This window comes from Argopecten irradians, chromosome 4 (assembly GCF_041381155.1).
Source record: "Argopecten irradians isolate NY chromosome 4, Ai_NY, whole genome shotgun sequence".
Taxonomy (NCBI): Eukaryota; Metazoa; Mollusca; class Bivalvia; order Pectinida; family Pectinidae; genus Argopecten; species Argopecten irradians.
The window spans coordinates 2,140,064-2,166,054 of NC_091137.1; the positions used below are offsets into that span (position 1 = coordinate 2,140,064).

Here is a 25,991-nt window from a genome sequence, read left to right on the forward strand (position 1 = left end):
AAATATTAACCGATTATCTTCAAACTTGGTAAAAAGTTTGAATGCCTTAAGTGCCTGGCCAGGTTCGATCAACTCTTTCAGCGGATGTTATTTATCATAGTTATGGCCCTTTATTTAATTTACTATAAATGTCATTTTTCTGCAGTTTCTGTGTGATAACTAACAAATGTTAAAACTAATATTGTTAAAACTTGGTAGCAAAGTTAAATGCCTTAAAGGCTTAGCCAACTCCGATCGCCACATTTGGCAGATCTTAATTAGCAGAGTTATGGCCCTTTGATTTAATAAAACAAAAAAAGGCATTTTCTGCCACTTTTTTTATCATGAAATAACTATTAAACATCTTACTTCCGAATAAGACTTCAGTTTATTTTTTTCATGTTTCAACCAAGGTTAAACCTAACCTCAATAATGTTTACCTACAATATGTCCTGAAATCGGGGGATGGAAATTCCACGAATTTGCTTGTTTTATCAATTTGTATGTGTGGGTGTGAATGTGTGTGAAAGTGTATATGGTTTTGTAATATGTTATTATGTATTATTATGTATGTATTTGTTTTTATGTTGCGATAAGTTGTAAAACTTAAGCAAAATAAAGAATCTGAATCTGAAGCTGGCTATTTGGTGACAGTAATGTGTACCGAACCACAGGCGTTTGGCTCAAAAGTGGATGTAAGGAAGCATACACGCATCGCCGTGTACCCACGAGTGATCGCACTATAGGTCCTACACTAGTAGCGTAGTTTAGTCCGATCACCTGTGGGTCACCGACGATGGTATATAGATATTACATATATATAGAAAATATCTGTAGAGCCAAACGCCTGTGATCGAACCATATGTGGTCTTACTAAACCAAAATGTGTATTTTTGTATATTATGTCAAAATTTACAAACAATACAGCAATCTTCGAGTCAACATGTATATCTTGACCAGAATAATTAAGCCCCATGCATAGACACTTTTTATCAACTAGCCTACAGTATAGGTAGTTAGTATGTTCAAGTACAACTTAAAAGTACTTAGCGTCACAATAGAAAATTGTGACTGGTTGTTTTTATTTACTCTTTTTACATCAAATTATGCATGTTAACTTGTTCAGACATGAATGGGTGGGCCTTTTAAAAGGGAAATCGTTTAAAAAATATTTACAAAGCAATTTATAGTGGTTGGCTAGGATAAAATTTATCAGTAATGTGTAAATATATCTATGAATACATTTCCAGTTCTTTTCTAATAGGATTTATCCTATCTCTGACGTAGATCATGTTTGTCGACTTTTTCCCTTTAAACCAAAGGTCAAACGAGGTAACAATGCCGGAAATTCTATCCTATGCGTCTTTGTGTTTTAGTTTCGACCTAAAATTAACAACATCCGGGCAACTCAGATTGGTGTCGGCCATCTTGGAATAAAAGTAAACAGAGTTTTCGGCATTGCGTGTAGGAAAAAAACTGAAAATTGTGTTAAACAACGAAGATAGGAGAGACAGTCATTAATATGACTTCAAACGACTATCTAGAGACTCATATTCTGCAATAAGAAAGAATATTTATTTGTTTTCCTGTTGCAGAAGGAATCTGTACTCCAAGTGAACCATGAACTCACAAAACTTGTTTTCGAGACTGTGTCCAATCTTTTGTGTTATAAGTCTGGCACTATCATTTCAAACAAGTGGTAAGTTGTAAGAGATATACGCCATTCACTAAACAATATGACAAACAAATACTTATCATTGTGTTATAAACTCAATTCTAGTCATGACTTCGTGAAGAATGCTAGAAAGTGACCCGTATTTGGTGCCCCGGTAGGTTACTGCACTGTGACCTGGTCCATTGTGAAGTGTAGACACCGGTAACTTGCACGTGTACCTATCGCACAAACTAAAGGAGAACAATCCATGCGTCGAGTATGTGTTCACATTATCATAATACGTGTAGTATTCCTGAGCGATGAAATCTAAATATCTGTTGTTATTGCTGATCAGTAGCACACCTATCGGTTATAACCAGAATATGTATAAATGATCTGGAATTTAACTTGCAGTAGTTATATAAGTGTACACATATCTAAATTTGGTGAATAAGATCTTTGTTATTCCGTGATGATATGACCTGAAAGGCTTGGATCAAAACATACCAACTTGCATAGGGGAAAAAGTATTCCTGTCTCTAGTTCCACCAGTTGAGCTACTGGTAGGTGACCAGTTCTCACCAAGTACCAATTCTAAGTCACCATCACACGTGTAAGCTTATCTGTACGATTTTCACACAAACTTATGTCAATGAAGTCATCTTCTGATAGAAGATACGTCTTTGCTGATTTCCACAAACAAATTCTGAAAACTTGTTTGCGATCATACAAATACATATGTGATGGCGAGAATTGGTAATCAATGACCGCTTGCCAGTATAGCTAAAGAAGCGCATGCTGCAACAACTGAGTGATTGTATTGGCTATATATTTAACACTGAATTCAGCGATATTGACCAGCTCCTTTAACATAATACTTATTAAAAGACCCCCTACCTTTTCAAAACAAAAAGTTTCTTAAAGATGCTCCATCACTGACAAATGGTATATTGTCTCTTTCAAAAATAGGAGCAGACAATTTAATTTTTTTCTTTGGTTGCAAAAGTTACTTACTTTACACCATTACCACCATTGAAAAGTTTGAGCTTCTAATTTTATCCAAGATAAAAATAATTAATTGCATCCTGAAAAAATTCCAAGGCACTATTTCCTATATGGAATAAACTACTGATTGCGCATGCACCAAAAGCAAAATAAATTATTCTATATTAATTTTTGTGTTAATCATACGTATATAAACACAAAATATTGTTCAAATTATGAAAATCGCTTATGCTCTGTCGGCGGTGGAGCAGCTTTAAATTACAGTGATACCATGAAAACTTTTTATTGTAATTTGATCTGTGACTTTTGCATTTAGAGGAATTGTTGCACTATGAAATGAAACCCTCACAAATAAGTTCCATTTTACAAAACTGGAAAATGTGGACACTGCAAATTTAAAGCAATAAATATGCATACAGTATAGTAAATATAACAGGTCACTTCTAGTTAAAGTTATGAGATGGAATACCAGTCTGATAATTACAGTACTCTCTACCCAACTAATAGGCATGCGTGTAATGTATAAAAGAGTGTGTGTTTTGAGGGCAAAGACTTAAGCAATTAGGCTTGGCCAATTATTGCAGTGGAGGTAATTCAATCTATAGAGCTCCTGGATAGTATTCTAAGATCTGTAAGCTTACATTAATAGATTTGAATATATTTATGTGGTTAATTATATTAAGTTTAACCAATATTAATTTTTTTTTCTCCACAGCTGGATCAACCATTGAAGGCAAGACGGCAGAAGTGCCAAAGTTACGATGTGTGATGTATAAAGATAAATGTAACAGTAGTATAGAGCACTGTGAAACAATTCAAGAATGTGATTCAGAAATGCCACACTGCTTCTCAGCATGGCGCAATACCTCGAATGGAATAGACATAATGAGACAGGGTTGCTGGGCAGACAGAGATATGTGTGATCAGGAACACTGCATCCAGAGTCAGAAGATCACAGGTGTGCCCTTCTGTTGTTGTAACAAGCCCCTGTGTAACCAGGACATCACACCTATGAACTACCCACCACCTTCAACACCAAGTACAACGGGTACAGGTTAGTCTCAAGTCAATCACCAAATTCAGTTTTGGTGGAAAATAAATGATGTAGTCACAATATTTACATCAATGTTTGCACAAGACTTCTGTGGAAACATTAAAGATGAACTGAAAGATTTTTAGTCGAAAAGAAAATTGAGAAATTATTTATATTCTGTTGTTTCGTTGTAAACATTTTAAAACAAAATATAAAACAACAAAAACAAAGAAGAAATGTTATGAATTAAGTAACGTCGGAAATTTCGACATTCAAGCTTAAATTATTTTAGAACATTACGTGTACCAGCTACTGATTAACTAAATAGTGAACTTAATGATATTCTTTCCATACAAATGTATTTTTTAGATACCTCATCAACAAAGACGAATCCTCCAGAAGACAAAATACTAAAGACTTTGCTCTACTCCATCGTCCCTATTATCGTCCTCGTCATCATCATCATCGGGGTCTTCTTCATGTGGCGATTCTACTTTAAAGATAACAGGTAATAGGCACATCAGCTAATGAAGAGCTGGCTCCATATGCTATGTCAATGAGTTCCCTTCAGGACTTGTCTTGTTATACTCTATATTTTGCATACATGCCATACCTCCCGGCGTGAGACAAAACCTCCCGTATTTTTAAGCCTTTTATTGTCTCCCGGCAGGAGAGTCTAACTTCCCGATTTCTATAAATCCCTCCGTTTTATTTTCGTTGCCACATTTGTGTACATGCTAGGTTAATTTTAGCACAAGAGTAACCACTCCCTGACCCCCTGACCAACACCCAAGTGGCCCTAATTAGCAGCCTTGGGCTATTTCCACCTTGGCTTGTGGTGTCACTTTCACTCACGTCTGTGTATTACGTAAACTGAAGTCAAGCAGCCGATCGGCTGCCTAGAAAACAATCAGCTGGCCTTTCAATAAATTTTATGACTACAGCTAGTGAGCATTACAACAAAACAATACTGCTTACAACTGTGAATGATTTACTCACGTTTTTAATGTTAAATAGGCCTATCTGTATTTGATGGATGTCACAAACTTTGCAATTGTAATGGCCGCCATTTTGGGTAATTGTAATAGATGATCCGGATTTTATAGAATTTCCGGATTTCCCAATAACCATGTTTTTAAAAATGGAAAAAGTATTATTTTTTTAGAATTTCTGTGTGAATTTATTTTTAGAAAAAAAAAAATATATTAATAATAAAAAATTATCAGTAGTAACTGAATTTAAATAAATAAAATTAAAAAGAAATTTACTTTTTTTCTCTCTCAGATTAAATTACATTTTGAATACTACTGTAACGATTCTGTTTTTTTTTTTTAATTTAGTGCTTGTAAATTTAGAACTTTATCTAAGTTAATTATCCGTTATTGTGAAAGATTATTAAAAAGCCCAGTCTAATATTTCGAACAATAAAACTGCTCCAGAACTGGGTGTATATAGGGATGTGACTACTTTTGCAAAACCACACATTCCTTTATTTCAGTAAAATTCAATATGAATGCAGAATTTCATCATAAAAAAGCAGATATTTAATTTATTCATATATGTCGTGCGTATACCTCCCTCTTTTCAGACCAAAATCCCTTTAAATGATTATCAATCTCCCTCTCCACCCCTAGAAAAATATGGCATGTATGATTTTGACCTTTAATGAACATTTTATCTCCTGCTTAATACCGAGAAAATAGACAAAATCTGTGACAGGAAATTCATTACCGTATTTTTGCGCGTATAGTGCGCACCCGTGTATAGTGTGAAGGTACGTTTTTGAGTTTTATTTTGGAAAAAAAAAAGATTACAAAATAAAATTAATTTTTGCATCTTCATTCAAAACGTTTTTCAGCGACAGGCCTAGTTAGCTTGTAGATTGACGGTGATACTATAATGAGGTTTCAACAACAATGTTTTTACAATCAAATAATCACTCATATACCTTGTGTAATTCCAAGTGGTATTTGTATCTGATGGGCATTTAGATTAAATTATGTCCAAGATATTAAGCTGGAAAGCCGACCGAGCTAGTCTAAACCACAGCTGGCCGCCATATTTGAGTACTGACTGCACACTTCCGTATTCTCAATTATTTCAATCAGTATTGAAATCAAGATGAGATTTTACAGAACCATTTCAAAAGATGGTTTTAAGAGTGTATTTGACAGCTATACCATCATTTATTGTGCCGATTGGTTAGTTTTAATGTAAGAAGGTTTTAGTTTCGTATTTGATTTGTTATTTAAAAGTAGATTTTGCCCAGTGAAATATAATGGACACAAAATAAAAATTCATCCTGTACATACAGGGTAAAATATATATATATAGGTATGTATAATCTCCAGACAATTTTCAATGCATACAGAAAATAATATAAGTGCTCAGTTGTCCAGCTTGACCAGGAAAATACTCCTCTATAAATAGAACTAAATCAAGCTTTACATAGAACAATGACTTCATTTTTATCTGAAAATAGCAAGTTCTGTTAAAACCCCCAGAGAAATACTAATGTGCTTTCGAATTCTTGATACAACTAACTTTTATACCCAATAAGCATTCACAAAAGAATATGATGATGTTGTGAAAACACATGTGTTATTGTTATTTGTGCTACAATACCGCCTGTATAAGGTACCTAGCTAGGTATACACTTTGCTTATACATGTGTGTATATATTTACATGATCAGTGTCATGAGAGCAATGGAGGTGTGAAAATTTAATCTACGTAGAGGTAAAACCAAAAAAGTTTCAACTCATTGATGGTAATTTACCATGTGATTGCTATGTAGGGACTGTCCAATTTACTTTGTCTCATCAAATAATTCAACTTATAAATATTTGACTCATTTTGTATATTATTAGTGGTTTGATAGCTTGTAATACGTGTATATAAAAGAAAAATGTGAACCAACCAATATGTTGGAAACATCAAGAAATTTGATGTATATATATTGACTGATCTCTTATTACCATATTGATATTTCCAAGTATGTTTGTATTATCCTCAGATACATGCAGCACCACCAGCTGTCAACAGGGGACCCAGAACTTGATCTGCCTCCATCACCACACCCACTGCGACCAGTACAACTGGAGGAAGTGCGGGCACATGGACGCTTCGGTGTTGTTTGGAAGGGAGTCATGAGTGACCAGGTTGTGGCTGTTAAAATCATGCCATTTAAGGAGCGTTCTTCATGGATGACTGAACAGGAGATATACAAGCTACCTCACATGAAGCATGACAATCTACTTAAGTTTATCGGTGCAGAAAAGCGTGATGAGAACCTATGGCTGATCTCGGTTTTCCATGAGTACGGATCACTGTCCGACTACCTCAAAGGCAACACAATCACTTGGAGTGAGCTCTGTAAGATTGCAGAAACCATGACCAATGGCCTGGCCTATTTGCATGATGAGATACCAGCAGTGCGAGGGCTAGAAGGAAAGCCATCAATTGCCCATCGAGACTTTAAGAGTAAGAATGTCCTGTTGAAAGACGACCTGACAACCTGTATTGCTGATCTTGGACTGGCCATCAAATTTGAGCCAGGAAAGAGCCCAGGAGAGACTCATGGATTGGTGTGTATGATGGAATCTTGATATATAACGATTGTTGTAATTCATTCATACGTATAATGAAACCTATATGCGTCACAAAGATTTAGAGCAAAATGAAAAAAAGTTGTAAACTTCTCTTTGAAAAGGCAAATTTTGACATGCTGATCAAATCAAAGCAGTGTTATGGGTATTGAAACAGTTCCTTTTAACATGACTTTTGATTGGTTTTTATGTATCTACGTAACAACACTGATGCCAAAGTTAATTACATCTTCCACTTTTTATACTAGGTTGGGACAAGGCGCTACATGGCCCCAGAAGTTTTAGAAGGTGCAATCAGTTTTAACAGAGATGCTTTCTTGCGTATTGACATGTACGCATGTGGCCTTGTATTGTGGGAGCTCATGTCACGGTGTTCAGGTTCAGATGGACCCGTGGACGAGTACCAACTGCCGTATGAGGAGGAGATAGGTTCACATCCAACATTAGAAGATATGCAGGAGTTGGTGGTAATGAAGAAAATACGTCCCTCCATTAAAGATCATTGGATGAGACATGTGGTAGGTTTGTTATAGAATGTGGTAGTATTGCTATAGTATGAAACGCGGTAGGTTTGTTATAGGATGAAAAATGTAGTAGGTTTTTTATAGGATGAGACATGTGGTAGGTTTGTTATAGGATGAGACATGTGGTAGGTTTGTTATAGGATGAGACATGTGGTAGGTTTGTTATAGGATGAGACATGTGGTAGGTTTGTTATAGGATGAAACATGTGGTAGGTTTGTTATAGGATGAGACATGTGGTAGGTTTGTTATAGGATGAGACATGTGGTAGGTTTGTTATAGGATGTGGTAGTATTGTTATAGGATGAGACATGTGGTAGGTTTGTTATAGGATGAGACATGTGGTAGGTTTGTTATAGAATGTGGTAGTATTGTTATAGGATGAGACATGTGGTAGGTTTGTTATAGGATGAGACATGTGGTAGGTTTGTTTATAGGATGAGACATGTGGTAGGTTTGTTTATAGGATGAGACATGTGGTAGGTTTGTTTATAGGATGAGACATGTGGTAGGTTTGTTTATAGGATGAGACATATGGTAGGTTTGTTATAGGATGAGACATTTGGTAGTATTGTTATAGGATGAAACATGTGGTAGGTTTGTTATAGGATGAGACATGTGGTAGGTTTGTTATAGGATGAGACATGTGGTAGGTTTGTTATAGGATGAGACATGTGGTAGGTTTGTTATAGGATGAGACATGTGGTAGGTTTGTTATAGGATGAGACATGTGGTAGGTTTGCTATAGAGTGAGACATATGATAGGTTTGCTATAGGATAAGATGGAGGTTTGCTATAAGATGAGACATGTGGTAGGTTTGTTATAGGATGAGACATGTGGTAGGTTTGCTATAGAGTGAGACATATGATAGGTTTGCTATAGGATAAGATGGAGGTTTGCTATAAGATGAGACATGTGGTAGGTTTGCTATAGGATGAGACATGTGGTAGGTTTGCTATAGAGTGAGACATAAGATAGGTTTGCTATAGGATAAGATGGAGGTCTGCTATAAGATGAGACACGTGGTAGGTTTGCTATAGAGTGAGACATAAGATAGGTTTGCTATAGGATAAGATGGAGGTTTGCTATAAGATGAGACACGTGGTAGGTTTGCTATAGGATAAGATGGAGGTTTGCTATAGATAGGATACGATGGAGGTCTGCTATAAGATGAGACACGTGGTAGGTTTGCTATAGGATAAGATGGAGGTTTGCTATAAGATGAGACACGTGGTAGGTTTGCTATAGGATAAGATGGAGGTTTGCTATAAGATGAGACACGTGGTAGGTTTGCTATAGGATGAGACATGTGGTAGGTTTGCTATAAGATGAGACACGTGGTAGGTTTGCTATAGGATGAGACATGTGGTAGGTTTGCTATAAGATGAGACACGTGGTAGGTTTGCTATAGGATGAGACATGTGGTAGGTTTGCTATAGAGTCAGACACGTGGTAGGTTTGCTATAGGATAAGATGGAGGTTTGCTATAAGATGAGACACGTGGTAGGTTTGCTATAGAGTGAGACACGTGGTAGGTTTGCTATAGGATAAGATGGAGGTTTGCTATAAGATGAGACATGTGGTAGGTTTGCTATAGAGTGAGACATAAGATAGGTTTGCTATAGGATAAGATGGAGGTTTGCTATAAGATGAGACACGTGGTAGGTTTGCTATAGGATAAGATGGAGGTCTGCTATAAGATGAGACACGTGGTAGGTTTGCTATAGAGTGAGACATGTGGTAGGTTTGCTATAGGATAAGATGGAGGTCTGCTATAAGATGAGACATGTGGTAGGTTTGCTATAGAGTGAGACATAAGATAGGTTTGCTATAGGATAAGATGGAGGTCTGCTATAAGATGAGACATGTGGTAGGTTTGTTATAGGATGAGACATGTGGTAGGTTTGCTATAGAGTGAGACATATGATAGGTTTGCTATAGGATAAGATGGAGGTCTGCTATAAGATGAGACACATGGTAGGTTTGCTAAAGAGTGAGACATAAGATAGGTTTGCTATAGAGTGAGACATAAGATAGGTTTGCTATAGGATAAGATGGAGGTTTGCTATAAGATGAGACACGTGGTAGGTTTGCTATAGAGTGAGACATAAGATAGGTTTGCTATAGGATAAGATGGAGGTCTGCTATAAGATGAGACATGTGGTAGGTTTGTTATAGGATGAGACATGTGGTAGGTTTGCTATAGAGTGAGACATAAGATAGGTTTGCTATAGGATAAGATGGAGGTCTGCTATAAGATGAGACACGTGGTAGGTTTGCTATAGAGTGAGACATAAGATAGGTTTGCTATAGGATAAGATGGAGGTCTGCTATAAGATGAGACACGTGGTAGGTTTGCTATAGAGTGAGACATAAGATAGGTTTGCTATAGGATAAGATGGAGGTTTGCTATAAGATGAGACACGTGGTAGGTTTGCTATAGGATAAGATGGAGGTCTGCTATAAGATGAGACACGTGGTAGGTTTGCTATAGGATAAGATGGAGGTCTGCTATAAGATGAGACACGTGGTAGGTTTGCTATAGAGTGAGACATAAGATAGGTTTGCTATAGGATAAGATGGAGGTCTGCTATAAGATGAGACACGTGGTAGGTTTGCTATAAGATGAGACACGTGGTAGGTTTGCTATAGGATAAGATGGAGGTCTGCTATAAGATGAGACACGTGGTAGGTTTGCTATAGAGTGAGACACGTGGTAGGTTTGCTATAGGATAAGATGGAGGTCTGCTATAAGATGAGACACGTGGTAGGTTTGCTATAGGATAAGATGGAGGTCTGCTATAAGATGAGACATGTGGTAGGTTTGCTATAGAGTGAGACATAAGATAGGTTTGCTATAGGATAAGATGGAGGTTTGCTATAAGATGAGACACGTGGTAGGTTTGCTATAGAGTGAGACATAAGATAGGTTTGCTATAGGATAAGATGGAGGTTTGCTATAAGATGAGACATGTGGTAGGTTTGCTATAGGATGAGACATGTGGTAGGTTTGCTATAGAGTGAGACATAAGATAGGTTTGCTATAGGATAAGATGGAGGTTTGCTATAAGATGAGACATGTGGTAGGTTTGCTATAGAGTGAGACATAAGATAGGTTTGCTATAGGATAAGATGGAGGTTTGCTATAAGATGAGACACGTGGTAGGTTTGCTATAAGATGAGACACATGGTAGGTTTGCTATAGCAGGAGATAAGTGGTAGGTTTGCTATAAGATGAGACACGTGGTAGGTTTGCTATATAGTGAGACATATGGTAGGTTTGCTATAGAGTGAGACACGTGGTAGGTTTGCTATAGCAGGAGATAAGTGGTAGATTCATTACAGTCAGACAAGATGTTACAAGTATATCAAACTTACCAGCTTAATTAAATAAATTCTCGACAAAAGCATTCAAAAGTATAAATTCAGTGTCCCACGTCATTTTTGCAAATGGAGTTGTACCACCATACCTTTCAAAATGGGGGTACAGTGCCATATTTAAGGGGTACACTATATATTTGCATATTTTCCCCATGTGTATGTGTAGAAAAAGAGAGGCAATCTGTAACGTATATTTCATCAAAGGAAAGATAAAATACATCTCTTTGTTTGAAAAAATTTAAACAATATTATAGGCCTACTGCTTCTTAAATTCATTTGCAAGTTATTCAATCAAATTTAAAAATGTACAGACGTGCTGTACAGGTCTGCTGGGTTGCGTCAGTTTCTTCACTTAAAATCATGTTCTCAATATGCATGAGGTCCATCTTATATTGCAATCAATTGGCAAATGCTTTTTGATAAGCAATTTTCAAAATATTTTGTAAAGATCTTCAGATTGTGGATTTGAAGTTCGTTTTCATACTCTTTGATAAAGTGCTGGACATGCACAGCTCTAGTTGTTATCGCACAATCATAATCTGCATCATAAGTTTCTTCCTGTCACACATGTTCTTTGAACGATGTAATGATCAGTCCAGAGACTACCGATGGTCATGGGTATGGTCATGGATTTTATCATAGCACAAATTAAAGCTGATAAGTAGTTAAAGCTGACATTTGCAAGTTGAAAAGTATACATTTGAGATACAAAATTTTTTTCTATTTTTTTTCTTCAAAATTTGTTTCTGAGACATCCCCTTGCGTTTCTAAGTACATGCAATCGCCATTTTGTTTGAACTCTGCTTGGATACAATACTCCTACCGACCCCTATATATATAAAGCGCGTGAACCACACACACCTGCAATCGGTTGAACACTCGCTGTTCAAGGTGTAACAACTAACACCTGATGACCTGCTCTAGATCTACTGTACCCAAGACGTATTTATGTGTAACAGGAGTCCGTGCCATAAGAATAGAATGGTTAGTACATTCAATATTTTCTCAAATAAGGTTTCTAAGAACCATATTCAGATTTATACAGTTGAATAAAAATTAAAGTAATGAATGAATTCATACCTTTCCGCGTGCGAGATCTATTTTTATTATAACAAAATTCTAATAGCTGATAACATTGTCAAGCTAAAAATAAAAGCTGTAATCACCTGACAAGGGTTCACTGAAGTAATATTGTCAGCTAGATCCCAAAATATGTCAATTATGAGCTAATAAAACACTTCATTATACACTACATATTATCACACGCACATGTACATATGTGGTCAGTCGAGTACATCTGGTACGATAATATACGTCGAGATATGTGGACGGATTATTATTAATTAGGATTTCTATTAAATTGTGTGGAAAGTTCATTTTGTGAAACATATAAATGACAGAAAAGAGGAGTTGACATGCATGTTTGCTTGCTAAAACAAGCCCTACACAGATTTACAGGTAAGGGGTTTGTTTACGTATAAGTAAGTGATACACAGTGGACAACTGCTAGCTATATAGGTGTATATGTACATGACTGCGTGCACGTGTGTTGATTCACACGCTTTATATAGAGGTCGCCAGGAGTATTGTATCCAAGCATTGTTCAAACAAAATAGCAACTGCCCGTCCTTAGAAACACAAGGGGATGTTTCAGAAACGAATTTTGAAAAAAACAAAACTTTACTATTTTTAGCCCACCGTCATCAGCTGGTGGGCTATTCAAATCGCCTTTCGTCCGTGGTCCGTCAGTCCGTCCGTCCGTCCGTCCGTTAACAATTCTTGTTACCGCTATTTTTCAGAAAGTACTGAAGGGATCTTTCTCAAATTTCATATGTTGGTTCCCCAAGGACCCTAGTTGTGCATATTGCATTTTGGGGCCGGTCGGTGAACAAGATAGCCGACAGGCGGCCATCTTGGATTTTGATAGTTAAAGTTTGTTACCGCTATTTCTCAAAAAGTACTGAAGGGATCTTTCTCAAATTTCATATATAGGTTCCCCTAGGACCCTAGTTGTGCATATTACATTTTGGGACCAATCGATGAACAAGATGGCCGCCTGTCGGATTTTGGATTTTGGTAGTTAAAGTTTGTTACCACTATTTCTCAAAAAGTGCTAAAGGGATCTTTCTCAAATTTCATATACAGGTTCCCCTAGGACCCTAGTTGTGCATAGTACATTTAAGGACTGATCCATAATGACTTTCGGGACTGATCGGTAAACAAGATGGCAAACCGGCCGCCATCTTAGATTTCATTGTTAAAGTTTGTTACCACTATTTCTTAGAAAGTACTATAGCGATCTGTCTCAAATTTTATATGTAGTGTGTTTGAAAAAGTTTGAAAAGCAGGGAAAAGATCCCTCTTTCCATTGTCAGACATAGATCATTCTTTGGTGGGCGCCAAGATCCCTCTGGGATCTCTTGTTTCTAATCTCAGAAGTATATTTTTAACTTGCATTGTCAGTTTTAGATATCTGCCGCTTGGTGTCCTGTAGTTAATGTTTTCTTCCAGTATTGCAAAACACATTTTGACACACTTACGATTTCTTTAATTAAAATAAGAGATAATAGAATAATTATTATCATTGAAGCCTAATGGAAAATATTTAAGCATGCATGTGCATACAGGCTGTCAAACTTATGCGTGCAACAACACAATTGTGCGTGATTCATGCACGTTTCTGCATGATCAGGAACACTGAAAATGTATTGATTATAACAGTATCTTGGTAAGCGGGATGTTTTGTACAATATTTATGTATTGATTGTGACAGTATCTTGGTAAGCGGGATGTTTTGAACAATATTTTTGTATTGATTGTGACAGAATCTTGGTAAGTGTTGTACAATATTTATGTATTGATTTTTACAGGGACTGGAGGCTCTCATCCCCACCATAGAGGAATGTTGGGATCAGGATGCAGAGGCACGTGTGTCTGCGGATTGTGTCCACGAACGCCTTCTGCAAATTGGCCGCACACTCAACGTATCTAACTCAACTAACCACCTACTGTGTCAGGAAACACCTCACTATCAGATATCTACTATCTCTTCGTAGCTCAAACCTGGCCAAAATTGGGAAGTCACAACCAAGAGTGGAAGGGCAGGGAATAGCAATGAAAGGTTAATGGGGAAACATCAAAGTATAATGGGGGTGGGGGGAGATGGTGAAAATTTGGGTAGCTGACAGAGGTATTGTATGCAGTGAAAAAGGACACTTCAATACATACATATAGATAGAGCTTCTTAATTCATAATGCTATGGCGAAAAAAGACGCTTGGACTCATTATATAAATATATATACAGTTTTGTGATGTAGTCGTTGTGAAAATTCTGAAATACATCCCACCTGAGGAGCTATGTATGACATTATGGAATTCTCTTGTGATTCTGAAAACAGTCTGTTATAATGAGACAAAGATGTAAGGCAGAGCATGTGGATCTACTAGTAAAACCATTCAGTTACACAATGACTGTGGAATCAATGAGGTGAAAAGCATTTCTTAAGAATACTATTATTCGTTTTTACAGAAACATCTCTATAATATCATTCATTGTCTGCCTAGAAGATTTTGAAGTTTCATGATATGGAATTTGAAAATTGTCAGCCTGATGGCATATCTTATAAAGAAATAGTCCACTTAATTAAGATGTATGTTTCATTCATTGGATCTTCCATGGCTTCTTTTAAACCCTTTCTTATGGGTTTAGAGTAGTTTTAGGATGAAATCTTTTTGGATAAACATAATCAGTGTGAACATTTCTGATCAAATGACAATATAGAATTAAAATATAATTGTGATTTACAATGAATGGCAAGTGATTAGTACATTTTTCTTTAGATCATTCAATAATCATGGAATTTTTTTTTTTTTTTTTTTTTAATGTAATTATAAAAAATTACTCCCAATTTTTTTCCAAAGTTATGTGAAATTATGTGAATTTCAAGAAACATTCAGAAATATGGATTGGCCATTGTTGATTTAAATTGTGAAAAATGCATTCAGTGACAGTTTGATAATAAACTTGTCTTTAAATGAAACTTCAGAGGTCCTTAGGACAGTTCAGCCATGTACATGTTCATAATATTGTTTAAGAATCACTAACTTAGGCAATTGTTCAAGTGTTTAATTTGTAGATTATGCAGTACTAAACACGTCTGGGTATATTGGAACAGATGTTAACGTACAATATGTATTTGTGACCGACTTGAATCATGGTTTTGTTAAATATGTTTTTATTTGTTTCTGGTAAATTATCCATGTTTTCCTTGGCACCCCATAGAGATATGTATTATGTCACTGTTCAACAATAGTTTTCATTGCCAAGACAAAATAATCACATGACAATTAAAAGTCAGGTATTGTTACAAATTTGCCAAAAGGTTTCTGTTACGGGAGATAGCCCTTAAGCAGAATGCTGTGAATTTTATTCATGGCAGCATGAATCAGCATCAAGGTAGTAAACACACCCAGGTTTAAGGGGAAATAAATAGTACTTGATTTTCTTTTCTTTAAAAATCATTATCGTCATGAGTGCTCATAATCATTGTCGTTCTTGCATCATCATTGTATTATTATTGTCATCATAATCATCATCATCAACATCATCATCATCATCATCATCAGTAACATTGTGTGGTTGTCACCACTACCAACACTGTTTGACATGAATACCTCATAACTATGATAAAAAAAAAAAAATTTTCTGTAACTCCTCCCCTCCTATCGTAACTCCTCCCCCCCTCATAACTCCTCCTCCTCCTATCGTAAATCCTCCCCTCCTATCGTAACTCCTCTCCTCCTATGGTAAATCCTCCCCTCCTATCGTAACTCCTCCCCCTCCTATCGTAATTCCTCCCCTCCTATCATAACTCCTCCCCCTCTTATTATAAGTTCTCCCCTCCTATCATAACTCCTCCCCTCCTATCATAACTCCTCCCCCTCTTATCATAACTCCCCTCTTATCATAACTCCCCTATTATCATAACTCCTCCCCTCCTATCGTTACTGCTCCCCTCCTATCTTCACTCCTCCCCCTCTTATCATAACTCCTCCCCTCCTATCATAACTCCTCTCCCTCTTATCATAAGTCCCCTCCTATCTTCACTCCTCCCTCCTCCTTTTGTTACTTCTCACCCTCCCATCAGTCTGGCCAGTGTGACCAGTAGATAATTGTAAGATCACAGGCTTTGACTCTATAGATATACAGACACCTGCAATACTAGGTCCAGTATTGAGCATATAGAAGTGTCTATATATCTATTGAGTCAACAGTCCGTGGTAAGATCATTCAAGCTCAACCTGCATCTAGTAAGTTAAACTTGTGAAGTTTGTAAGTAATATGTACACGTCTTGCTTATTTCTCTTGTCTGGTTAAAATTAGAAGCCAATTCAGTTTATACCTCATGTAAATGGCATAATCTATATACCTCATGTACTGGATTTGAAAACAAAAGTCACAAAATGTTTAGGTTTGTGTGTACAGGCTGTACACAAATAAGGCATATCTAGATTCATGAAATTTTTCCATCTAGGTTCTTCAAACCTTAAGAACTGATTTCTAAGATGAGTTTATTTATGCACAGTTATATCATACCTCAGGAAGAATCTTCAACAGTTTTAATGCTGAAAGACCAAGGAGCAAATATTTGATAAAAGTAATCTATAAGGAGATGATATATTCAATTAAGCAGCTGGTAAATTCTGTTGTTAAGTTCAATTTCAGAACATCAGTGTACATGTTCTCCTACAATCAAATTCTAGTGTGTATTGGAGCCATTTACGTTTAAAAGTACCTATATGTATATTCCAATTTTAGCCAGACATGATTGTGACTTTCTGCCCTCCAGCTTAAGATCTCTGACAAGTTGTGTTTCACATGTAAAGTCTGGTTTTATTTTGTTGGGAAACATTTGTCTGCATGTGGATGTGGGATATCCTTGTATATTTGTTTATTCATTAAAATGTAATTTATTTCTTCTCAAACATTGTACATAAAAAGAGGAGAAAAGCTAGAAACCATAGTTATTACTTGTTAGATGTTGATTGTACTAAGTTATGGGACAGTGCTCATCAGCCAGGTTACAGTTAATGCATTTTCACCATTCACAGATTTTCTTTTGAACTGTAAACAGAAACGAATTTCCATTTTTTTCCCTTTGAATTTTCATCTTTGGCCAAAAAGTGTTTATTCTCCCATTTCAGTATTCTAACTAGATCTTTACCTTATCATTGGTGTATACATATATTTGTTACAATATGATTACTGCAGTTTTGAAAGCTTATAGAAAAGAATTTATCAAAACAGTATTTTGATTTAGGAATTTCTGGTAAATGCCCTTCATTTTTCCTTAATTTTGGAATTCTTTTAAGCGTTGATAGTGAAATTTAGGTTGCATGTAACTTGTATTGCCAATATGTTTTGTACAAAATTTACAAAGGAAAATGACACAAATGTTTTCTGAAGGAATGATCTATGTACATTTGTTGTGTAGACTATTATCATATAGGCTATACTGTAGAAACTGTAAAAAAATAGAATGTATCATGCATTTGAAGTCAAATTATTGTGTGAATTTATTTATTCATTGAAAGCCGGCCGGAGTTATGATTTTTATGCAGTTATCTCCCCTATCATCAAATAATGTTTGAAGATTACAGGCACTGGATGAACGTGGTAAATGTTAGAAAGATTTCATTTGTTATTTTCTTGTTTACATTAATGTAGTGCATTACATTAGACCTAAAGCTAAGTGCAATTTCAAAACAAACTTTAACAGAATCAAAAGTCAGGTGTTGATAAAAATGGAAAGGTAGAGATGGACACTGATGTTCATAAAACTCTTTGGTGAGTCTCCATATTTTTTACCTTTCAATAAATTTAGTCAGTATTTATGGGTTAAATCATTTATAAAGTTGATAATATTAGTGTACTAGCTATCACAGAATCACAATATCCCTGAATTACAACGCCATACCAAATGATGGCTATTGTGTATCCTTTACACACTTAAGGATCAAGGTGTAGCACCAAGAGAACTTCATGGTCAGTTTGAGAAAGTAGCTCTGGTGTGATACACTGTATGTGAAAGTAGCTCTCACTGGTATGTTTAAAAATGTTTAAAATGAAATAGGTAAATTGAAGCAGAAATTTAGTGACACTGGTCTATCACCGATGCTGTCTTTTGGCTTTTTGTGTGGGTGTTAGTTGAATATGTTACAAACCATTTATAATAGATAATTGCTCAGTGTGATTACCTCAGGAAATATCAGCTCCTAACACTTCTAATGCTTTATCATTTCTCATGCTTTTGACAAAATTAAAATAGAAAAAAATGGAAAAGAATTAAGGACATGATCTTACATGGGCAGAGCATTGTTGCATTGATTTAAGGATATCAAACCCAGTTCATCATTTGGTTATTGCAAGAACCTGACTACCTCTATAAACTTGGTTATTTTGTAGATTTTGACCAGATAGAATGAAGATTGCAATTTCAAAGAGGGTTTGAAATGGATGAAGATTTCAGTTTTATAGAAACAATATACATGAACACGTATGCAAACTTACCTTCTCTTTCCTGCTTCATCACACACGTGAGAATCCAACTTAGAAACAGAAAACCCCAAGGAAGTATTTTGATGTGTGCAAATTATTTTATTTTTAAATTGTAAAAAATTAAAACCCTTAGGAAAAATTTTGACGTGTACAAATTATTTTTATTTTATGTCTGAAACAAAATACTAATGTAGTATGATTGTAAAACACATTATAAATTAGTTGACATATACTCTTGTTTTAGTGATTTACTAGTTTACAATCAATCTCAGGTTTAGTATTATATAATTTCAAATTACTCAAACTAAGCATATTAACGTGGCCTTATGTACATTGAATGTACAGTGAAATTACGGCAGTTAACTCCTCCTTTTGTGGCCACACAAAAACAAATCTTAGCAGTAAGGGCAGCACTACTATTTGTTCATGCAGTTTTATGCCAAGATTTTCATTGACTAAGGTATAGCTTGTTAAATTAGCTATAGCATAGCTTATATTCAGAAGTTTTGATTGACTGTGGCAAAGACATAACTACAAGTTGGGGTTTTGATTGGTTATGGAATAGCTTGAAGTCAAGGATTTTGATTGGCTATGGCATAACTTGAAACCAAGGAATTTGATTGGTTATGATATAGCATCAAATAAGAATCGATTGTCTGTGCCTTGGTTAAAGCCAAGGATTTTGAGTGCCTGTGTAATGATATCATAATTAAGTAGTGAGAAAATGTATACCAGGTATTTGTGTAAAATTTGATTTTCTTTATGAAATCCAAATTGGAAAAGAGATAATTTTGTTGTTGGCATTTAAGAAAGAATTTTATACAGCCTGTACACACTTATTGGCTTGTACAAACATAACAGCTTTCAGATCAAGCAAAGCACAGTGTTGCCCATATCTTTCAATTTCAGCATATTGACTATGTAGATAGTGTAAAGATGTCTATTGTGCCATGTAATGTTTCTGCATAAGAAGGGAAGGACTTACATTATCAAAGGGACTGAATCATTAAAACATATACCGTATAAGGAAGACACTGCTCCTCGGGGACTAGGTCAGTCATTTGGCTCTCTGACTTCAACAAGGGATTTATCTGGAATGATGACTGTTGATGTTGTTGTCATCATTAACTCAGTATTTCACTGTTGTGGGAGATTGAGTTACATATTTCATTTTAATCAAAACTTTCATGTAGGTCATTGTTATTGTTTATCTTCATTTTGACATGCAATTGTACTTTTTATCAGGCTCTTCGCTGTCATTTCTTGTTTTTAAACATTATATACTGCCGCTAGTATTATCATTCATCAACTAATACTGAGGACCGAGTTCCTTATACATGTAGGGTTAAAATAAACTAGATCAATCTAGTTGATTTTATATTCACCATTACATCTAAAGTACTTGTATAATGTAATTATTTTGAATTGATGTGTCACATGTTCTTATTCTGTCCTTTTTTTCTTGAATGTTCTTATTCTGTCCTTTTTTTCTTGAATGATTTAAAAGTGCTTTTAATTTGCACCACAACCAAGTGGGTAGCCCCGTGTCCTCTAGATATCTAGTTTAGGGTGTCGACTGTCGGAGGATACTCAGGGTAACGATGTGTTTCCGTATCAACGTGTAGAGCCTTAATCACAATTCACAGTGATATTGTGACTGACAACCCGGTGACCACAAGTACACATTATAAACACATATTATCATAGTTAGAAATTTTTCATTTTAGATACAAATTACAAAAATTACAAGTAATTCATATTTTACTGTATTATTAAGTATATTGTTGCTAAACAACATTTTAATATAGCAAAAAATTGGTTTTACCTTCATTTAAGTTTGAATTTGGGTTTTTAATTCTCTGTATATAAAAAGACAATCAAAAGTTGAAAAATTGAGTTTTTGGTACAGATAAGAAATAGTTTGTTCTAAGCAAGGTTTGTCGATATTCAGTCTGTTCTATGGAACTGTGTGATTAAATATCGCTTTTGCTGCCATGACAATGACCTTGGAACATGATGGAGATTATATTTTTGATACAAAAAGGACATTGTCATGGCAACAGATTCGTGCTTGTTTAGTTATATATTTCTCATAGTGAAACAAAATTGTTTCTTTGATCTGTGTACCAATCATTGAAGACCAAAGAAATGCAGAAAATTGGTAAAATATTGAAATGATGTAAATAAATGTGCGATTATACCTCGTGTATGTAAATTGACATGTGACCTCTCCACACACTGCTGTATCTGGGGACATGTTCCCCTTACCTGGGGACACATTCCCTAACCTGGGGACGTGTTCCTCTTACCTGGGGACGTATTCCCCTCCCTAAGTGTTGTGTTTTACTACTTTCATGTTATATGTATCTTTAGCATCAGTGACTGCAGGCCAGTAGAAGTTTTTTGATGTTGGCAAGTATTTTACATAAAATTCAACTATTTTAAATTTATATACAACCATAAGTTAAATTCAGCTAAATAAGAACGAAGTTTTGGATTTGAAACATGCTACAGATGGGTGATATCATATTAGGTAAATCATTTTTTAATTGTTGGGATGGTAGTCCCATTGTTTTTTTTTTTTTTTTTTATCTCTATAGGTATACACTCGTTTATTGTGAAAAACAAGTTGTTATTTTTACTATTGAATTTTAAGGTGCATATTATTCTTTTTAAAGGAAACAAGAAATGTTATGTGGAACATCATGTCTGGTTTTGTCCTGTTGAAGGAGATATTTTTGATGTGATTTTGTATCTTTCCCTGCACTATTTGTGTTGAATTCATTATGATATATTTGGTTTTCTTCTTGAGATATTGTCAATAAGAAATTGTTAAGTGAAATCACTTCTAAACGGGTATATAATTTTGATGATGTATAGGTCCATAGGTCTTCTGATTAAGAGTCAAACGGCTGTTCTCTAAACTGGAGGCATGTCATATTTTAGTCCATTCTAGGATCATGGTTTTAGAGAGGGAGTCCCATTGTAGTAAGAGATCCCTATCTAACTTGTTATCTAGGTAGCAGACCTGTTTGCATTATGAACCGCTATTTTGACATTTTGTTCCTGATATTTTGTTTACATGCCATACATAGCACTTTTCGCGTCACATTTGACCCTCCTAATATGGCTGACTTGTATAATTGTCGGCCTGCAAATGTTGACCCCCCCTCGTGTACAGTGTTATGTACTGCGTGTATTATAGGGGTCAACAGGATTATATCTTGTAGTAGATACTTGTTTAAATTTGTGAATAATAAAGTACAAACAACTCATAATTCCATGACTTTTTTTTTATTTGATAGAAAGTAAATAACCGTGCAGATATAACTGGTACAAACCTGCTGTATCTGTAATGGAGCGCGCTGTACCAGTTGAACTGTACCGGTACAAGTGGTTCATTTTCAGAAGCGTACCACTTGTATCCAAGATGGCGGACTTGAGATTCTTCATTTGTCACCGGAATGTTTTCTTTGTTGAAAACAAGGCAGAGCATATTTACATCCGATAAAATTACATGGATCATTTATTTCAATGTGTGCTGAAACTATTTAGGTATTATTTTTATTTCCATTTCATTGTAAACACCAAAAATATTTCGCTTTTATATTTGAAGCATATCCTTCATATGGGTGTCGCCATTATGAAAAAATCCAAACATTTTCCATTTGGCGGTGCCATATCACTTTAGTGCAACTGGTATGAATCCGCAAATGGAACGCACGGTAAGACTCCTGTGACTGAACAATGTGGAAGCCCTTCATACTGTTACAAGGCCAAGAGACATTCTTCACCCCGTTTACAGGCCCAACAGACATCCTTCGTCCTGTTACATGACCAACAGACATCCTTTACCCTGTTACATGACCAACAGACATCCTTCATCCTGTTACATGACCAACAGACATCCTTGACCTGGTTACATGACCAACAGACATCCTTCATCCTGTTACATGACCAACAGACATCCTTCATCCTGTTACAGGACCAACAGACATCCTTCATCCTGTTACATGACCAACAGACATCCTTCACCTGGTTACATGACCAACAGACATCCTTCATCCTGTTACATGACCAACAGACATCCTTCATCCTGTTACATGACCAACAGACATCCTTCATCCTGTTACATGACCAACAGACATCCTTCATCCTGTTACATGACCAACAGACATCCTTCATCCTGTTACATGACCAACAGACATCCTTCATCCTGTTACATGACCAACAGACATCCTTCATCCTGTTACAGGACCAACAGACATCCTTCATCCTGTTACATGACCAACAGACATCCTTCACCTGGTTACATGACCAACAGACATCCTTCATCCTGTTACATGACCAACAGACATCCTTCATCCTGTTACATGACCAACAGACATCCTTCATCCTGTTACATGACCAACAGACATCCTTCATCCTGTTACATGACCAACAGACATCCTTCATCCTGTTACATGACCAACAGACATCCTTCATCCTGTTACATGACCAACAGACATCCTTCATCCTGTTACATGACCAACAGACATCCTTCATCCTGTTACATGACTAACAGACATCCTTCATCCTGTTACATGACCAACAGACATCCTTCATCCTGTTACAGGACCAACAGACATCCTTCATCCTGTTACATGACCAACAGACATCCTTCATCCTGTTACATGACCAACAGACATCCTTCATCCTGTTACATGACCAACAGACATCCTTCATCCTGTTACATGACCAACAGACATCCTTCATCCTGTTACATGACCAACAGACATCCTTCATCCTGTTACATGACCAACAGACATCCTTCATCCTGTTACATGACCAACAGACATCCTTCATCCTGTTACATGACCAACAGACATCCTTCATCCTGTTACATGACCAACAGACATCCTTCATCCCGTTACATGACCAACAGACATCCTTCATCCTGTTACAGGTCCAACAGACATCCTTCATCCTGTTAATGACCAACAGACATCCTTCACCTGGTTACATGACCAACAGACATCCTTCATCCTGTTACATGACCAACAGACATCCTTCATCCTGTTACATGACCAACAGACATCCTTCATCCTGTTACATGACCAACAGACATCCTTCATCCTGTTACATGACCAACAGACATCCTTCATCCTGTTACAGGTCCAACAGACATCCTTCATCCTGTTACATGACCAACAGACATCCTTCACCTGGTTACATAACCAACAGACATCCTTCATCCTGTTACAGGCCCAACAGACATCCTTCATCCTGTTACATGACCAACAGACATCCTTCATCCTGTTACAGGACCAACAGACATCCTTCACCTGGTTACATGACCAACAGACATCCTTCATCCTGTTACATGACCAACAGACATCCTTCATCCTGTTACAGACCAACAGACATCCTTCATCCTGTTACATGACCAACAGACATCCTTCCTCCTGTTACAGGCCCAACAGACATCCTTCATCCTGTTACAGACCCAACAGACATCCTTCATCCTGTTACATGACCAACAGACATCCTTCATCCTGTTACAGGACCAACAGACATCCTTCATCCTGTTACATGACCAACAGACATCCTTCATCCTGTTACATGACCAACAGACATCCTTCATCCTGTTACATGACCAACAGACATCCTTCATCCTGTCACATAACCAACAGACATCCTTCATCCTGTTACAGGTCCAACAGACATCCTTCATCCTGTTACATGACCAACAGACATCCTTCATCCTGTTACATGACCAACAGACATCCTTCATCCTGTTACAGGTCCAACAGACATCCTTCATCCTGTTACATGACCAACAGACATCCTTCATCCTGTTACATGACCAACAGACATCCTTCATCCTGTTACATGACCAACAGACATCCTTCATCCTGTTACATGACCAACAGACATCCTTCATCCTGTTACATGACCAACAGACATCCTTCATCCTGTTACATGACCAACAGACATCCTTCATCCTGTTACATGACCAACAGACATCCTTATCCTGTTACATGACCAACAGACATCCTTCATCCTGTTACATGACCAACAGACATCCTTCATCCTGTTACATGACCAACAGACATCCTTCATCCTGTTACATGACCAACAGACATCCTTCATCCTGTTACATGACCAACAGACATCTCCTTCATCCTGTTACATGACCAACAGACATCCTTCATCCTGTTACATGACCAACAGACATCCTTCATCCTGTTACATGACCAACAGACATCCTTCATCCTGTTACATGACCAACAGACATCCTTCATCCTGTTACATGACCAACAGACATCCTTCATCCTGTTACAGGTCCAACAGACATCCTTCACCTGGTTACATGACCAACAGACATCCTTCATCCTGTTACAGGTCCAACAGACATCCTTCATCCTGTTACAGGACCAACAGACATCCTTCACCTGGTTACATGACCAACAGACATCCTTCATCCTGTTACATGACCAACAGACATCCTTCATCCCGTTACATGACCAACAGACATCCTTCATCCTGTTACAGGACCAACAGACATCCTTCATCCTGTTACATGACCAACAGACATCCTTCACCTGGTTACATGACCAACAGACATCCTTCATCCTGTTACATGACCAACAGACATCCTTCATCCTGTTACATGACCAACAGACATCCTTCATCCTGTTACATGACCAACAGACATCCTTCATCCTGTTACAGGTCCAACAGACATCCTTCATCCTGTTACATGACCAACAGACATCCTTCATCCTGTTACATGACCAACAGACATCCTTCATCCTGTTTACATCTAACCAACAGACATCCTTCATCCTGTTACATGACCAACAGACATCCTTCATCCTGTTACATGACCAACAGACATCCTTCATCCTGTTACATGACCAACAGACATCCTTCATCCTGTTACATGACCAACAGACATCCTTCATCCTGTTACATGACCAACAGACATCCTTCATCCTGTTACATGACCAACAGACATCCTTCATCCTGTTACATGACCAACAGACATCCTTCATCCTGTTACAGGTCCAACAGACATCCTTCATCCTGTTACATGACCAACAGACATCCTTCATCCTGTTACATGACCAACAGACATCCTTCATCCTGTTACATGACCAACAGACATCCTTCATCCTGTTACATGACCAACAGACATCCTTCATCCTGTTACATGACCAACAGACATCCTTCATCCTGTTACATGACCAACAGACATCCTTCATCCT

At 36.7% G+C, this 25,991-nt stretch overlaps 2 protein-coding genes across 2 annotated transcripts in view; both read left to right on the forward strand.

Moving 5' to 3' along the window:
- Positions 1–25,991, forward strand: part of LOC138320353 (dual 3',5'-cyclic-AMP and -GMP phosphodiesterase 11A-like) — a 495,361-nt gene that overhangs the window by 271,821 nt on the left and 197,549 nt on the right. The gene's annotated exons all lie outside the window — the stretch shown is intronic.
- On the forward strand, positions 1,393–16,087 carry LOC138320346 (activin receptor type-2B-like). Its single transcript, XM_069263269.1, has 6 exons — positions 1,393–1,678; positions 3,354–3,692; positions 4,041–4,179; positions 6,687–7,257; positions 7,527–7,796; positions 14,053–16,087. The coding sequence occupies exons 1-6, from the start codon at positions 1,600–1,602 to the stop codon at positions 14,236–14,238; spliced, it is 1,584 nt and encodes a 527-aa protein (XP_069119370.1). The 5' UTR covers positions 1,393–1,599; the 3' UTR covers positions 14,239–16,087.